The 18,457-nt window shown below is 55.2% G+C and overlaps 1 protein-coding gene across 1 annotated transcript in view; it reads right to left on the reverse strand.

Moving 5' to 3' along the window:
- Nucleotides 1-18,457, reverse strand: part of FAM20C (FAM20C golgi associated secretory pathway kinase) — a 44,783-nt gene that overhangs the window by 22,184 nt on the left and 4,142 nt on the right. Inside the window, exon 3 of the mRNA XM_025863662.2 lies at nucleotides 10,117-10,195. Coding sequence (XP_025719447.1) covers nucleotides 10,117-10,195 — 79 coding nt within the window. The remainder of the gene's footprint in view (nucleotides 1-10,116; nucleotides 10,196-18,457) is intronic.

The following is an 18,457-nucleotide window of genomic DNA, read 5'->3' on the forward strand; positions in this document are numbered from 1 at the left end:
CACCATCCGCGGGCTCCTCGCCTGTCCTGGTCCCCCAGCTGTGGCACTCAGGGAGCCCCACAGGAAATGAGCTGACTAGCCTGAAATCTTGCTTTCTTGTCCAGGTGTTCTTGAGGTTGACCTGCGGGAGCACCATACCTCTCCACTGGGTAAAATCCACCCTTGGCTCCTGTTAGAGGGACGGCAGCGGAGCTGGCCCGTTCGGGGTCCTCAGCTCAACCACAGGTAGACCATCGCTGGGATGCTCTGCCCTAGACCTTCCCATGTCTGGTTCTCACCTTGCTGTTCAGACCTCAGTGTACATGCCAACTTCTGACACGTGGCCGGGAGCACTGCCTGCCTGTAGTAGGTGCTTTCCCAGTACCTGGGGGAGGAATCCACAAGCACCAGTGGAGAGGCCTGTCGCTAAAGCATCTCTGCTGTGTTGCTCAGCTGGAACCCTCTCCATGGGATGTACCCTCTGAAATGTTATGCGTCTACTGACTCCTCCCTAGAAGTTAAGCTCCCTGCCAGGCTGGGCCTTATTCCTCTTGTGCAGTGGCCTGAAGTCGGCACCAAGGAGTTAGTCTGGAGACTGTGCCAGGCCAGTGGGGATGCAGGAGAATGATGAACTCATCACTGGGCCTTAGAAAACTCAGCTCAGTAGCAGCAGCAGGGACATGGGGTTCCGGCAGCTTCTTGTTGAGTGGGTCAAGTCTGACCAAGGATGCTGGCCTGGTTCCCTATGGGGGAGGATGCTGGAGCTCCTGGAAGCCAGTCAGAACGAGGGTGGGAAGCAGGCTTGGAGATGGGCCCGAGCTGAGCATGGACACAAAGGGGTCCTTGTTCACCTCTGGTCAGGCCCAGGCCTCTGCTGGCTCCACACCCGGTGACTGTCTATTGGGCAATCAGTTTGCCTTTGGGGCCTGGGTCAGGGTACCAGTGGAGACAAAACATGAATTATTTACCAGCAGAATGACAAATCCTTGAAACTCCTGACTGCTCACTCACTGGTTCTCAAAATCTTTTTTATTTCCCTAAGCCTTAGTATGTATGGCATGTGCCTAGAACTCTTCCTGCACCCAGGAAGAACTCCTATTCACCCTGCCAGACCCAGCTCAAAGGTCTTCTTCAAGGTGGTTTGGCAGGCAAGGCCCCTTCGTTCCTGCCCTCCCACCTTGTATGGCCTCGACATGTGGTCCTGCCTGGGTCTGTGTCCAGGTCCGTCACCCCTGGGAGCTGTTTCAGCTCTGTGCCAGGCGCCCAGCACAATGAGCATAAGACAGGGCAAGACCACAGGTTCTCGTACGATCAGCGAATCCTTCTTAGGATCATCTCTTTTCAGAGCCTCACTTGGTGCCCACACAGCCTGGTGCCCACCCTCAGGCCTCTGGGATCCGAATATGTTCAATGCCAGCAGGGTCTCAGCAGCCTACCAGAGCCCTCCTGGTTCACTTCTGGGCCTCAGGACAGCAGTGTTCATGGAGGAAGATGGCCCCCCGAGCAGGGTGTCTGTCTGGCAGTCAAGCCCCCGGTGGGACATGGGTCATGCAGAAGGCCTGAAGGTCAATGGTTGGTTAGTGGTCTCCAGTGCATGGCCCCCTGCGGGGCCCCAGCACCCCCGGGAAAGTCAATGTTAAGTTCCAGAGTCTCCCAGCTGAACCTGCTCGCCCCACAAGGGACGCACCAGCTCCATGTCCCCTTGGGCCCTCAGCTCATTGGGGAGGCACCTGGCTTGCAGCCCAGAGCAGTGCCTGGGTCACGGGGAGGGGGCCCTGCTCTCCCCATGGTACACACTCTGCCTGGTGGACCACACTTGGTCAGTGCATGAGGGAGGCTGGGGTTTCTGCGTTTAGAAATACCGTCTCAGCCTGCACATTTTTCCACAGCTGCCTCTGTGCATGCACCTCAGCTGCTAGGAATTCCTGGGCCCCAAACAGCTGTTTGCAGATGGTTTCTCTCTCTCTCTCTCTCTCTCTCACACACACACACACACGTTTCTGTTCTTTGCAAGAGGAAACAAACGCAGACGGCCAGTTTGCACGTTCTGCAGCATGCACAGAACATGAGGCTGAGCTGCAGCCCGGCCACTGGGCCAATGCTTGGGCCGGTGGAAAACAGGGAAATCAAGGCGGACGGGACATGCTGGGCTGGAGGCCCTGCCCCATGCACCATCAACACCGCTAAACAGCAGACAGGAGACAAATCCGAGTACGAAGACCTCTTCACCATGTGTGGTGCCTCTGGAAATCCACAGGCTGGGACGCACCCCCATCGGCAGGTGCCTCCCTGCAGACACCCGGGTCCCAGCAAGGTGGACTCCAGGACTCCCAAGATGGCCCTTCCTCAGCCTGATGCTGCCTGAAGGACCAGGACCTGGCGTCCAAGGCACTGGACTGGAGCCCTGGCTGGCTGCCCACTCTCTGTTGATATTTAAACCCTCTGGATCCTCAGTTTCTTCCTCCTTGAAGGAGAGTTGACAATAAAAATTAAGTCTACTCCTGTGGTTGGAAAGGTCAGTTGACTTGGTGCAAACCACGTAACCATCAGCTCCCCCCGTCACCTGCTCCGGAGCTGGCCAGAGCAGAGAGTGAAAACCCAAAACACAAAGACGAGGAAATGGCCTTCTTGAGGCAAATAAAAACTCAGCATGGCAGCCTCGGACACACATTCTTTCTGCAGCCATGTGAAGACAAGGAGAAGGGGGAAGAGAAGCACATGGTGGGAGACGTGGGGGCCCACTCCCCGACGGAGACAATCGCCACTGGCGCTTGTCAGCACCGCATGGAGATGTGCGGACACAGGTGGCCTCAACGCCATCCAGCGGTCCTCCCAGACCCAGCAGCCTAGAGTGGGGCAGCAGGGAGCCTCCTGCCCACCTAGGCAAGGGAACCTTGGGATCGGCATATTTGCCACCTGTGGCCTCTCCAGGCTGTGTGGACAGCCTCTCCCCTGCCTGTGAGGACCCTGTGCAGCCAGCCCCACGGCAAGCACGGACTTCAGCATCAAGCCCAGGCACCAGGCTCCGTCCTGGGAACCTTACCCCAGGCTGCTGGAGTACAGACCACCGAATGGCCTTTGGACAGCTCTTGCAGGACCTACTGCTGCCAATGACCACCCCACCCTGTGACCAAACACTTCGCTCTGGGTATATCCCACTTCCGAAAGTACAAGAATGGTCACAGCAGCTTTAGCAATAATATCCCCAAACTGGAAACAACCTGCATGCCCATCAACAGGAGAGGAGGCAGATGGCCTGGGATGCATTCACACAATGGAACACGACTTGAACCACAGCTAGTGGCATCTTGCAGACGCGGCACTGAGCACAAGGCGCCTGGCATGGAAAAGAGCAGAGGGTTCCACGCACAAAAGAACAAGGTCGGGCCATCTGTGTGCAGGAACTGGATTTTAGCAATACCTAGGATATTTGCTCTTGACCTCATGTCATCTCTCAACACACAGAGAAGGAGGTTGGGGGGTTGGAGGGTGAACTGATGAAGAGCCTTCAGTACCTTTGTCAACCCCAGGGCTGAGAAGAGGTGTCGGTGAACATGGAGACCTTGTTACCTGGGGGCTCTAACGGGTTGAACCGTGCCCCCAAAGGTACGTCCGAGTCCTAGCCCTGGTTCCTGTGAACGTGAGCTTACTTGGAAGCAGGGACTTTGCGGGTGTGATGGGTAAGGGGAGGTCAGCCTGGAGCAGGGTGGTGTCCTCACAGAAGAGGGGAGCGTGGACATGCACGCAGGGAGGAGGCCACGCGGCCACAGAGGCAGAGGTTGGGGTGACGCAGTCACCAGCCCAGCATCGCCACCAGGAGCTGGACGAAGCAGGAGGGACCCTCCCCTGGAGCCCTCAGAGCGAGCGCGGCCCTGACCCCTGAACTCACGCTTCTGGCCCCAGAACTGAGAATAAATTTCTGTTGTTTCAGACTGCCCAGTTTGTGATGCCTTGTTATGGCCCCAGGACACTCATACAGGTGTGTGTATATGCAGGTGTAGAATGCAATTGTTATTATCAACTGTGGAATTAAGAAAGTAACTACATTTGAACAGTATCGGGACGCTTGTGGTCCTGCGCCGGTGCACGCCTGCCTTGAGATCTGAGTGGTACAGATGGCACCCGGGCCGCACCGAGGTCAGTTATCTGCATGGCCCACCTCCTGACGGCCAGTGACCTTGGGTGACCTTGGTGCCCTCGGGCATGTCCCCTACCACCCTGAGCTTTGGTCTGCTCCTCCCTGATGAGGTCCGTGGGGTAACAGTGGCCCCCTCAGGGTGTCTGAGATACCCTTGTGCTGGGCTTGGTGCAGGGCTCCAATTCCACACACATGGCCTCAACTCTGTCCACCTTTAGGCCAGCCATAGGGAGCTTCCTTTGGAGAACCTTCTGTCTTCCCCCTAGATTTCCCTAAGCCCTGGATGACAGTCATTAAGCCAGATTCAAAATGACCTATCTCAGACTTTGTTGAGCCTGACCTGTGGGGTTTTTCTCGTTTTCCTCTTTTTTTTCCCCAAGCAAGGCTAGACCTGTAGAGCACCGGCAATCATAACCATCAGTATCGTCATTCTTGCTGCTGAAGTCGGTTTTCCCTGAAAAGCTACCATGTGGTCAGGATATTTCCCCTTCCTCACGGCCTCTGAAGACACTTTTGATCCCAAACCCCACATGGCACAGGAGGAGTTTCAGCCCCTGGTGTCTGCTTCACTGTTGGGCTCCAACGCTGCGGGGCAGCTCGGCAGTGCTGGTTATGACAGGACCCTCACACCGGCCTCACCGGGCGCTGGGTGACCCCAGCAGAAGTGCGTCTGTACTCCATTTCTGACCTGCCTGCAGCCGCACCAAATACTCATCTTCCCCGTGACATTTGCAAGTCAAAACCCCAAACCCCGGAGCGCCCAGAAATAATTGTAGATAGAGCCCAAATTAACCCTGGGGAGGAAACTGCAGGTCACTCCCTGGGTCTCCCACCAAACAAACCTACCACTCAGCTCATGCCGGGCATCAACTCCCTTTCCTCCCGAGAGAGAGAGGGACCCTCGGTGTCACGGAATCCAGCCTCTGACCGCTTAAGGAAGCTGAGGCCCAGAGAGAACAAGGGGGTCTGTAGCATCACAGGGCAAGAAAGTGGCAGGTGGCCCTCGATGCAGGCCCATCCTCTCCTCAAGGCTCCAGGCTGCCACTTACTCCTCTCTGCCAGGTCCCCCCGACCCAGGTAGAACCCTTAAGTCACCCTAACCCTGAGTCCATATCGTCACCTCTCATCTGACACCCGATAAAGCCCTCTCCTCTCTCCCTACCTGCACCCCTCTGCCAGCAGCAGGGGTGGCCTTTCGAGCTGGCTGACGCTCCCTGAAGGGAGTCCAACATTCACCCCTTCTAACCCTCGGTCCCCTGGCCTGGAGTGATGGGACCTCATCCTCAGGCCTCAGCTGGAGGTCCCTTCTGAGAAGCTCTCCAGCCCACCCACCAGGCACTAGCCGGCCCTGGTCATACTCAGGGGTGAGGGTAGCTGCTCACATGCCCATGTCTACCGCCGTCTGCGCACCCGCTCGTTTGCTCTGTGCACACACAGAGAGCGCCACCGTTGAGTTCGGCCCCCCTGCCAGGGCCGCAGTGCTGGGGCGACACACACGGCTCTTGGTCCCACCTGAGTAGCAGGAGAGCGGGGTCTGCAGAGGCACAAGACCAGGCCCAGGGGCTCCGTGAGCATTTGTGGAATGGCTGTGAATATTTCTGCCGGGAGGTGGTCACAGCTGCCATCCTGGGCCTGCCTGGAAGGCCGCTTTTCAAGAAGCAAGCTGAAATTTGTTGCAAAGAGCCCATATTCTCTGGTGTGTCCAACCAACTCCACCCCACGTTGCTAGACCACCAGCTCCTCACGGCTGCCTTCGAGAAACTTGGGGCATAAAGAGTGCATACAGAACTCTTACAACTACTAACAAAAGGACAACCCAACTAAAAAATGGCAGATCTGAAGAGGCATTTCTCCAAACAAGATATACAAATGGCCAACAAGGACCTGAAATGATACTCAACATCATTAGTCATTAGAAAAATGCAGGTCAAAACCACAAGGAGATACCACTTCACACCCACAGCGGGGCCAGAATCAAACAGGGGGACCAGACAGGTAGTAACAGGTGTGGGCCAGGGATGTAAGTGGTGCAGCCCCTGTGGAAAACAGTCTGGCAGCCCCTCAAACAGTTAAGTTCAGTCATTATCAGATTCCAGCAGTTCCAGTCCTAGGTATAGACCCAAAAGAAATGAAAACACATGTCGACGCAAAAACCTGTACGTGAATGTTCATGGCAGCGTTATTTGTAACAGCCCCGGAGTGGAGATAACCCCAGCGCCCATTAACTGGTGGAAGTATAAATAACATACGGCCTATCCACACCATGCAATATCACCTGGCAGTAAAAAGGAGTGGAGTGCTGAACACCTGCCACAACGTGGATGAACCCAGAGTACGTGATCCTCAGTGAAAGAGGCGAGTTACAAAGAACACATATCATCACGTATTTATATGAAATTCCACAGTAGGTGAATCCATAGAGACAGAAGATGGCTTGGTGGTGGTCCAGGGGGAACTGGGGAGTGTTGGCAACATTGGACAGGGCCCTTTCTGGAGACCCCAAAAAGCTCTCACATGGGTGGTGGTGATGGACGCGCATTTCTGTGAATATAGTAAAAGCTACTGAGTCGTAGGCTTTAAGTGGGTGAACTGTATGATACGTGAATTACATCTTGAGGAAGCTGTTAGGGATTTTTCTTACTTTAACCCTAAATCAAGAATGTCCAGAAACTTGCGGACTAATGTGCTAAGCATATGTTTTCCAGTGACTTTTAAAAATATCTAACCATTAAACTTCAAGGAGTCACCACCACTGCACACAAATCACACTCAGCGGGTCCCCCAGGCTCCACCCTCCCGTCTCACTGGCCATTCCTCTTCTAGAACCTCTGAACTTCTATCCTTCAAGATCTCGGAGGAAAAGTACTACCATCTAACTAATTCAGAATCTTCTAATGACAACTTACAAAGCTATTAGGAGCTCATAGAAAAAAGTTTTCCTTAAAAAGAACTATTAATCATGGATTTTAATTTTTTATTGCTATGGTCACAAACCACAGCTGCTTTCATATTCAGACCACAGGCACCGGGGGGTGGGAACGGCGCGTGCAGCCTCCTCAGGTCCTGGGCCCGGGCCCCGGGGTCCTCAGCGGAGTGGAAGCTGCTGGCCACAGGACCCCAATCAATACCAGACTCAGGACATGGTCAGCAGAGGGTGCCAAGGAACACCTGGATCCAGCCCAGCAGAAGCAGCAAGAAGGACAACAGAGACAGCCTGTAAGCCCCCAGGCTGTGCCCACCCTGCCCGGTGGGGGTCGGCTGCCCAGGAACACGCTGCACGCTGGAGCCTGGTGACCTCAGGACACCGACCACGGCCCTGGCTCTGGCAGTCTAGCCGTCAGGCCTGAGCATGTGCTTGCCCTTTCTGGTCTCAGTCTCTCCAACTGCCCAGAGGCTCTCAGCCCTGGAGAAGGAGGACCAGGCATTCGTCCTGCTATAAAGGGGCTGGGGATGGAGAGTTCAGGAGAGAAGTGAACCTTCCAGGGACCCAGGAGCCTGGCTGTCCCACCGTGCCAGATCTGTACATTCGGCTGCTCCCATGACCACAGGTGGTGCCTCCACCGTGGCTGCTGAGGCCGGCCCGGCCAGGGCGGTGGCTGATGGGGGGAGACCGGGTAGAGGGGAAGGGGGAGAGGCCGGGGCAGTGGGAGGGGGGGGGAGGGGGAGGCAGGGCACCCTGGACTTTGGGCTCAAACTTGGGCAATCTTCGCTACTTCTCTGAACCCTGGCTTCCTCATCTTTATGCGGCAGAACAACAGCAAGAGTAATAATACTTCCTGTAACCCCCGGAGGCGTTTTGAAGATGAAACAGCAGCTGTGTGAACCCTGGGCACAGAGCCCGGTCCTGAAAGGCTGGGGCGGCAGCGCCTGCACACGGCAGCCTCTCAGGCAACGTTACCAGTACTGCTGCACTTACAACCCACACTGGGCATCCCCTCCACAGGTGTTCACACAGGTAATCCCACGGAAGGACGGGAAGAGCGCCCTTGTGGCATCGAGGGACTGGAAGTAGCCCCTCTGCCTCAGCTCCCCTGTGACAGGCCACCACCTCTCAACTGTCTCCCCTCAACAGAGGGGCCAAAAGCACAAAGAAGCCCAAGGAGGCTGGGAAGTTCCACGAGGAGCCCAGGCCCATCCCAGGCCTCATTTCCTACCAGAATGTTGCTCGGGGAGCCCTCACCCGCCGCCAGGCTGCATACCCTCCAGCTGTGTGGACCCTTCCCCAATCATCCCTCCTGAGTCGGGGGCTGCATGAACCACACTGGTGGTCCACACTCCTGCATCCAGCCATCTTCCTGAGACAGGCAAGCCCACCACAGCCCCGTTTCCTATACCGATTCTCCTGGAGGAGATGGGAACTTCCCTTTCTGCACAGACACAGGGAGGGAGGTGCCTGTGCTCACGGACCCCCGACAGCAACAGGGGTGGCTTCGCCGCGCCTCGGCGTGGGGCATTTGCACCAGATCCCGGCAGCCCCAGGCTTTCACTCTGTCCTGGTGTCCTTCATCTTGCCCACCTGCTCCGGGCAGCCCCAGATCACAGACAGGCCAAGGGGACCCTCCGGGAAACCGCTGGCGGGACATCGGTCCCAAGGAAAGGGAGCAAGAGGCCCAAAAACACCCTGGACACAAAATCATACCTTCGGTCACAAGTTACAAACTAGCAGCTGTATTTTGTTTGGCCTCCAAGGTATTTGGAATGCTTCTCAATTAGTTACCATCATTTTTGAAATTTGAAAATTAAGCAGGAAAAGATAGTTGTATTTCTAGCTTATCCTGAAAACTGGGTATCAGGACCGATGGCCAAGAGCTGGTGAACACAAGGCAGCTGCCCCTTCCGGTGGAGCCCAGGCCTGGCAGCTCGCAATCCGCCCGCCCCCAACCACCAGCATCAGGCTCACACAACTTGCATGGTCCTCGTGGGCACTTGGAGGTGCAACCCACACTTTAAATGCAATGAACTCTGTCTTGCCAGTGCACAAACGGCCTTGTTGGGGTTAACAAGAGATGGAGGAGCCACCTTGGACCAAATGGGTGACCCAAGCCCCCGCATCATCAGAGTGGATATCAAAAACATGGATGCTCCCCGTGAATTTTCTTGGGTCGGCCTGGCTTTCATATATCCCTTCTCCACCATCCCACAAATTTTCATATGCCAATGAATGCCTTAATTTTTATTCTGGTAGCATGGTTTCCATTTTATGCAACAGGAAACTACAGTGGGTGGGGGTGGTCAATCCAGTCCACTGCTAGTTTTATAAATAAAGCTTTACTGACAGACACCCATGCCTGTTCACTTACATTTTGCTTGGCTGCTTTTGAGCTAGGACAGCAGACCTGAGTAGCTGAGACACAGACCATATGGCCTACAAAACTTAAAATACCTATCAGCTGGCCCTTTATAGAAAAAGTCTGCAGATCCCTGAGCTGTGCAGGAGAGGCAAAAGTCACCTCCTTTAGGAGCATTCTTTGGTGTCCATATCTGGGTTCCTTGTTTAAAACACTTATGCTCGCTGGGCACCTGGGTCAGTCGTTAAGCGTCTGCCTTCGGCTCAGGTCATGGTCCCGGGGTCCTGGGATCGAGCCCCGCGTCGGGCTCCCTGCTCAGCGGGAAGCCTGCTTCTCCCTCTCCCACTCCCCCTGCTTGTGTTCCCTCTCTCGCTGTGTCTCTCTCTGTCAAATAAATAAATAAAATCTTTAAAAAAAAAAACAAACAAAAAAACCCACTTATGCTCGCTGGGGTAGGAATGATCTGCCACTGGATGAAGGTGGGGAGGGAGAGGACCGGAGAGGCCGGGGAGAGGAGGTGAGGGTGCAGGACCTCTGTGTTGCTCGCTTGCCTTGATGGGGAGAAAGCCCAGAGTGGTCACCCGCCGTTCACCCCAAAACACCTCTGGGGGGAAACACTGCGTTTTCCACCAGAAATCTGGTGCCTGTACACTCTAGCACAGACCCATCTCTGCCCTTGGCACCCAGTCCCAACCAGCCCCCGGCACTTACTTCATGGGTTTGAACAGTGCTTGCCCATAATTCTGGAACGTCATGATGAGCTTGAGCTGCGTGCCCCCCGACTTCATGGCTGCAAGGGAGAGGGAAAGAGACACGGGGTCACTTGCCTTCCCTCAGACTCCTCCCTCTGTGGGCTAGTGAGGCCAGCTCCCGCTCTGGTCCCACGGCCCCACGTGGGCCTCTCGATGTGGCTGCGGGTGCCCATTCTGCCTGGGAAGTCTGGGGTTTCCAGCAATGATGCTGATAAATACTCCCACCAGATATTTAGGTGCTGGGGCTGGGGGCAGAATCTCTCAGACAGTCTGACCCTCCCATAGGGAGTGGTCAGCCCTGGGCAGCAGAATAGCCAGGAACCAGGTAGATGCTGTCCCCCAGTGCCTAGGGGGCTGGCTACAAGGATGGAAGGTGGAACCCAGGGGAAGGAGGCTAAGGCGGTCATAGCAGATGACGGTGGCTTGGATGGCAGAGATGGGGAAAATGGAAGAATTAACAAAATATTAGGGGGTCCAAGGGACCATTTAGTGGAGTAGGTGTGGGGCGTGGAGGGAAGAGAGGAACCTAGGTTGACTCTTGGATTCCAGTTGGGAGCAGTGGATGAATTGGGGGGAACGTGCATGGAAGTGAAGGTCAAGGCCAGGTGAGTAGGGATGACTGAGGGGTGCCATACGGGGGTGCGCCATACCAGCCGTGCGCCATACCGGGGGTGTTCCATACCAGGGGTGTGCCAAACTGGAGGTGCACCATACTGGAGGTGCACCCGTGCACCATACCAGGGGTGTGCCAAACTGGAGGTGCACCACATTAGAGGGGCACCATGCTCGGGGGCTTTTGTATGAAGGAGCCCTGAGGCTGGAGTCTCTGCTCAGCTTCCTATGGCCGGGTGCCCTAGAAGGAGCCTCCACTCTCCCCCATCTTGGTTTCCCCCGCGTTAGTTGGGGCACGGAGGCCTGCCCTGCCTCCTTCATGGGGCTGTGGTGAAGGTCAGGACAAATAAGGACAATGCAGTGCTACAGGTCAACCACATCACATTACAAAGCAGGGCTGCTGTCACCATCAAGTGGGTAATGCTCGTGGAGCATCTAGAGTGGCGCAGGGCCCATGGCACATTCAAGACGGCAGACCGCCACAGGAGTGCGAAGAAGAACCAGGAGTTCTGAGCTCCCTGAAGGTCTTCGGTGGCTCTCACGGCCTCTGTAAGGGCCCAGGTCCAGCCCCACTCCTGGGTTCCCAACCCAGCCACTTGCTAGTTCCTTCCTCTGCAACATCTGTGGCCAGGACAGCCTGGCTGCCTTGGGAGCGCCCTGGTCTTGGGGTCCAGGAGGCGGAGCTGAAGGCACAGTTCCCCCAGACCGGTGTGTGACTTGGGTCTGTCTGACGCTCTCCCATCCTGAGCCCTCCGCAGGAAAACAAACCCCCCCTCCTAATTCCACTTCCCTCCAAAACACTGGAAATAACCTAAAAATGCCCAATCCTGGGGGCAGAAGCACAATGCACGGTAATCCCACGTGAGGGAATACTAGGTAGCCCTCTTAACGGTACCAAAGACTCTCTAATGATGCAGCAAACCGCTCATTATTTTATTGTTAAACAAAGCAGCTTAGGAAGCATTTACACTCTGTGAGCTGCCTTCTTTGGAAGGTGTGTATGTAAGTGCATGGGAAAACCTGGATGCACAGTAAGAATGTGCACAGCCCAGTGCTTACCCCCCAAGAGTAGAACCACAGATGATTTCAGTTTCCTTTTTTCCCTTATCTGTGCTTTCTAAATTTCAACAATGAGCATTTATTACATTTTTAATAAGATGAAAACAGAAGTGATCATTAAGAAAATTAGTGGCCCGATTAAGCCCTATTCGGTATCCCCATTTCCATGTAATAACTGGGGTTACTGGATTTAATTATTCCTTCCCAGGCCAATCGGGGACAGCACATCAGCTCTTTCCAGGGCCTGTAATCCTGGTTTTCTTGAATAATAAATTATTATGCAAATGTGGTCGGTTTAGTCATTTTTGTTCTGGAAGTGAATCTCAATGCACTGCTGACCTGTGTTTTCCACTGCATTACCGGCTCCTCTCCACGGACCAAGCAAGTAACTAGAAATTAATGGGCCTTAGACTCCAGGTGACTAAGAACTCTGGAAAGGCCAGGCTTTTGCTACCTGCCCTGGACACCACCTTTCTCTTGTCTGGGGACATGTGCTTCCCACCAGGGTCCACCATTCACTCTGCCAAGCTGGGATAGACCGCTGGAAGATACTTGGAGTTCTGCTTGAAAATCAGGTATGGTCGGCAAAAACCCACATGCAAACTGCCTGAAGTCATGGCAAAGGCCAGGTGTTCGTCTGGGATGGGGGAGAGGCGGACGCCCCCACAAGTCTGTGCCTGGAGTGGGTGGCCCTGCTCTGCTTGCTGCAGATGAGCCTGGGGAGATGGTCAGGGCTGAGGGCCCCGGTGGCAGAGCCGGGACACTAACCAGGCCTCGAGGAGGAGGGTGTGAGTTTGGGGTTTCTTCCTGAAGCCAGACTTGAGGAATCCTGCCCCCGTGTGTGGGAGAGAGGGGTGGGAGCAGAAGCAAACTTCCGAGAGAAGCCCAGGTGTGCAGCAAGGGCCCCATGTGAGAGGCGGTGGACGTGCCCTCGCCCGGTTGGGTCTCCATGTTTCTCAGGGGACAGAGGCCTGTCAAGACCTGGCCAACCTCAGCCCTGAGGGGCACCTGACTGAGCAGCGAGCCCACCGTGGGCTCGAGAACAGGCTAAGGCCAGGGTTGTCCTGGCACACATCCAGTGGCACGTCCCCAGAAGACACCCTGAACAAGCCCCATGGGCCACCACCTTCTCTCCATCCTCACGGCCCCACCCAAATCTGGGCCTTATTGCCATCAAATCACTAACACACGAGGGGCACCGAACTGGCAGCTTGGCTCGAGCCCCAGTGACGGCGCCTCTTGTACACACTCTCCTCTCCCCAGCTCGCCTCCCACGGGCATGTCCCACCACTCAGACCACGGATGTCAGCTCTGTCTTTCCTGCTATCCTCGAGAGCCATATCCCCCAGCTATGCACTAATATATGGTATGAATTAGCATTGACTAGTGATCATTAATGACATGCATCAGTAATTATACATGCTAATATACACTGACAGAACACCCTATACTTTATTCCAATGGTCGTGGATGCTATAAATTCCATGACCACTAAGACACTTGGACACTGTGGGGTTTTTCTGTCTTTCCCCAGAACACAGCCCCCCTCAGAAGAACCAGAACGGGAACTGCATTTCTTAGGACCCTCCTAGGAAGGATCCTCCCTGGGAGGACAGAGATAGCCCTGAAAGGAAAAGGGGTGCCATCCTGGCCGGGGACCCCAACACTGCCACCCCGAGGAGGCGTGAGTGGTGGGACACACAAGGCGCTGGGCTCTGCCTTTAGCTCATCCTGTGTCACACACCTCAGTGCCAGCAGGGACAAATGACCTGGGTCACTCAGCAAGTTGTTTCCCATGGAAACCAGGGTCAGCACCACCAGGTTCCCCATTTCTAACAAGAAACCTCAACCCATATTTTGGTGAGCCACCTCCTGACTTTTAAAGGAACTAATTCTACTGAAGAGATCGGTGGCCCACACAAACACACCCATGTGTAAGGCACTGCCAGGCCACCCGTGGGGGCCCCTGGGACTTGGGATCCATGTTTGTCCTTCGGGATCATGGTCAGGCAAGTGGCCTGAATACTTTCCCAGCCACTGCCTTGCTTTAAGGCCCAGGATGGCTCAGATCTGAGGGATATGATGCCAGGAGCACTTAGGTCAGCCCTTCTTCCCTGCCCACCCCACACGCCTCATCCCCTGGCAGGAGTGGGATCTAACCAGTGGCCTAGACCCCTGGGTGCCATGCAGAGCCCCTTTTCCTGCCCTTGGGCATCGAGGGAGAGCAGCATGCTGCGTGTCCACCTGTCCGTCATCGGTGGGCGCCCCGGGGCGGGCATTGAGGGGGCTGCTCTGAGTGAGGGGCTGAAGGAGGCTCTAAGGGCCAGGGTCCTCCTGCCCACTTGGCTGTGAGACCCTGGCAGGCCTCCACCAAACTTCAGTCCCTCACATGCACGCCCAGGACACGTTGGAGCTATAACTGCCCCCAGTCTCCGCCGCTGCGTAGCCAAGCTCTTTAAGATAGCTCACTTTTATTATGATAATTAAATTGACTTAAAAGAGAAAGTACAGCCCTGCCCCAGCTGGAAACCAGCACTCCCTGGAACTAGAAGGAATACCAGTGGAATACATGCCTGTTCGATCCTGGAAGCCCCAGCTACTGTCTGCTCAAGATGGAGAAAGCAGGTGCCGGGGCATTCGCCTGGGCTTTCGTCCTTGATCTTGGACCAGATGGCTGGAAGGAAAACTGAGGAGGGGCTCAGCTATTTGCCACCTTCTGTGGTGCCTTGCTGGCAATCTTCCTTCGAGGTGGTCTGCATCCTTCCTCCCACATGACCCGAGGTGCTCCGGTGTATTGAGCATTTTCAGTTGTCAGTCTCCAGGTCAGAGAGCCAGGACCTGGAGACTGGGACCCACTGCAACCGCGCAGGGCAGGAGGGGGACTGTGACCTCTCTGGGGCTGGAACTGTCTTCCCAAGGAGCCCACCTCTGACCATTTAGACAGGGTGGTCCCCCCAGGCCCTCAGGCAGCTGCCCACCCTGGGCTGCCCCAGCCGCAGCCTTTGTTCCTGGAAGCCAATTCGTCCTGGATCCTAGCTAGATCAATTAGCGCCCAGGACTTGGGTCCTGCGGAGCGGTCCTCCTTTGTTCAGGCACCCACCACAGCTGTGTCCCAACCTGGATGGAGTAATGGTGGCGTCTTTCGGCCAGAGGCTGTCTGAACCCTCTCCATGGTAGTGTGACTCCTTTTCCTTTCTAAGCAATTCCAAGTACAGAGCAGTTAATTGTGTCATTTATTCTTTGCATCCATAATTGTGCACGATAGCAATTTAATTATCACTGGCCCGAGCCGAAGGCGCTGCATGCCTGATTTCAAGCTGAATAGAGGTAGATAACGTCCCGAGCGTCTTTAAAGGCAGTGAACGGCCGTTACCAAGCAGCCAGGAGCCTGGCTATAAATAAATCTCTGTCGGCCACAGCAGCTGTACCGAAGGCCACACGTGCTTCATGAAGTGGATCAAGTGGTTCTGAACGGGGAGTGTTAATGGAACCCTTCCGACGGGAAGCTCTGGGAACCTTGCAGGAACCGTTCCCCATTCCAACAATGTTTCTGGGCTCACATTTAATAGTGGATGCACACCTTGAAGATTAAAGGGACCACCACAGCTGGACAGCTAGGGAACAGAGATCTGAGCTGGGAGCAGGGACTCGTAAGGCACCCTCCCCCGCATCTTGGAGGTCTCAGTTTCCCTGTTTACAGAAGGGGTGTTGGAAGTGGGTTGGATCTCCAGCTCTTGAAACTTAGACACTTCCTTACACCACCACAGTGGGTCAGTGTGACTTCTATGTCTCTCTCCCATTTCATACTCAGGAGGATGGCACGGCTGAACCTTGATGCTGAGTTAGGCCTGGGCTCCTATCAAGGGGCTGCCATCCAGGGTTCTCCACGAGGCCTTCAAAGGCTGTGTCCAGCTCTGGGTCACAGCACTGCTAGGTGCAGGGGCTGCCTGCAGACACTTCCTAGCTAGGGCCTCCATTGCCAAACCTGCCCAGCTGGCTCTGCTAAGCCAAGGGCCCATCAGGGGCTGCTACCTCAAGCAGGGGGTTGGGGTCTCAGTCAAAACATCCAACTGGATGTCGGGGCAGACGCGGCCCAGAAAGCACGCATCTCCAAGGGATGCCTGCAGCCTGGCCCAGGGCCAGCCCCTCTCCTGCGGCTCCCTGTGGACCAGGGCCTTTTCACAAGCGTGAACTCACCTGGGAGCTCACCAAAGCAGCGGGGACAGTGGGGCCAAGTGCCGGCTGAGGCCTTCTACTGGCTTGTCCCGCACAGGTTGCTGTGGTCAAGGAGGCTCTGGCCTGCCCCTGAAACCCTTCCCCCACACAGACACCTATGGGCAAGGACACTGCTTAGGCTCTGTTTTTACCTCTCTCTTATTTACTCACTGAAGCCTCTCAATAGCCCAAGATATAGCTGTGTCCCAAACAGGTCCATGACCTTCATTAAAATCTCTGAAGACAGAAGTACTCATGGATTTCAAAAATTTCAGATGACAAAAGGCACAGGTAATGTGTATATCCCACATATTATGTAACAGCCCAAATGGGTCTGGGCAGAACCCCGTAATTTCCTCAGAGGAACATGTGAATATTCGCTCCAAGTGAGAAAAATAAGGATTTATAAATAGCTTTGTCAATTTAGGTTTTGTTCCCATATAAGTTCAGGTTGAGTCAGATTTTCCTGAACAAGTTACATTTGGATTTCAGATTGGCAAGCCAGAGATTACAGGCCCTAGGTTGGAACCCTCTTTCTAGAACCCACGTGAGAACCCAGAGCACTAGAGATTAATCCACTTGCCCAGAGTCACGCCAGGGCCAGACTCACACCACACACCGGATGCATCAGGCAACCTTCCCGCACTGATCGGGTACTGCACAGGGACTGGGAAGGACCAGCTCGGCCAGAGCAGTCTGGGAGTGGGTGACAGCAGCACAGACAGCCCACCGGAGACAGACGTGCGAAGACTCATTCCCACTCACACCACCAGGCACGACCATGACAGAACCCTGGGGTAGGATCCCCAGGCACAGGCTCGGTCCACTGTGCTCAGGCAGCCTAGGCACCCCTGCCCCGGGCAGTCAGACCAAAGTGGGTGGGAGGCGCCTCCAGGCCAGGCCCCTGGGGGAACAGGGAGGGGGGATGCCTAGGGTGGGCAATGTGCCTGCGAGCCCCAGCCGCCGGTCTTCTCTCTGTAGGTGCTCCCTGAGCTGCTGGGCCCTGTCCTCTGCACAGAGTGGCTGTCCAGGGAGAGCTGGAGGCTGTTTGTTCCCTGAGGGATATGGCGAGCTTGGCCAGCCTTTGAAATCCCAGCAGCCCTTCCTACACCCCAGACCCTGCACTTGAGTGGGGACGCTGCAAGCACACGGTGCAAAAAACTGGTTAATATTTACAAGCTTGGTCATATGCACCATCTTATCAGAACACATGCAATGTACCTGAGCAGCCACAATCCCATTTGACAGATGGGGAAACCGAGGCAGAGGGGGGTGCCGCGGACAGCGGCAGAGCAGGATCTCTTAACATTGTACTTCCCTAAAACCATTTCTAATTTTTAAAACATTGTTCTCATTTTCCTAGAAAGGCCAGCACTCCATGCCCCCTTTTATGACAAATGCCTACACTTCATTTAAGCCCCTGGTCAGACGTCTTTTCTCATAGAGGGTGCTCCATACCCCTCCTTCTAGATGGAGGTCACCTCCTTTCTAAACCCTCCTAGATTCTATGTGAATAGTGTTCAAAGCATTTATTCTTCCTCATTGTGTGTCCGTTTCCTGCCCCCCCCCCGCCCCCGGGCCTCTCAGGTCAGCTGTAGCAGAATTCACCCGCAACCCACTACCCAGAAAGGGGCCTGAAGTGCAGGAGATGTCCGAGGAAATCTACTGAATGGGTGAACGAGTCGGTCAAGGCCCTGGATACTTCTTTAATGGCCTCGTCTACTCTCAGGAGTGAAAGGGGCACCCTGGACGTGGCTGTCCACAGGACAATCTCTGTCGTGCACACAGACTGCTTCCCAGCACCACCTGAAGCCTCTGACACCTGCAAGGGGCAGGAGAGAGGCTGAGCTTCTCACGGGGAGGGCCGAGGCCGGGCTGGGGTCTGGGGAGGTGCTCAGACTCCTCCTGTGCAGCCAGCTAAGAGAAGAAACACCAGCTTTTTCCTGCGCGATCCCTTTCACAAAGGTGAGCAATCACATGCTAGAGAAAAGCTACACAGCAAGGCAGATGCCCAGCAGACAGCTCAGTACTGGGCAGAAAGAGCCAAAAACAGTCCTTAAAGACCTCTGGAAAACCCGCTTGTCAGCCTCACTCCCTTGTATCATCAACTGGACGGATCCCCAGGATACTGGGCCCCTTTCAGCCTCAGTGTTGCTTAGGGGAACACCAAGAAGACAGTGTCTGGAACTGCCTACTCCACAGCACTGGGTGGGGACCTACACCCACGTTGCTCCCAACTGGCCCTCCCTCCACCCCTTCCCAGCTGTGTGTCCCCAGGCTAGCTTCCTGCAAAGCCCCCAGGACTGTTTTTTCCACCCCAGGGCCTCAGCCCATCCCTCACCGCCCCTTGGAGCCACTAGTGACTAATGCGGACCTTCACAAACAATGGCCTCCAGGCCTGGGAACAGTGGCAG

The sequence above is a fragment of the Callorhinus ursinus genome, unplaced genomic scaffold, assembly GCF_003265705.2.
Source record: "Callorhinus ursinus isolate GAN/ISIS: 27379988/994484 unplaced genomic scaffold, GSC_fseal_2.0 scaffold70, whole genome shotgun sequence".
Taxonomy (NCBI): Eukaryota; Metazoa; Chordata; class Mammalia; order Carnivora; family Otariidae; genus Callorhinus; species Callorhinus ursinus.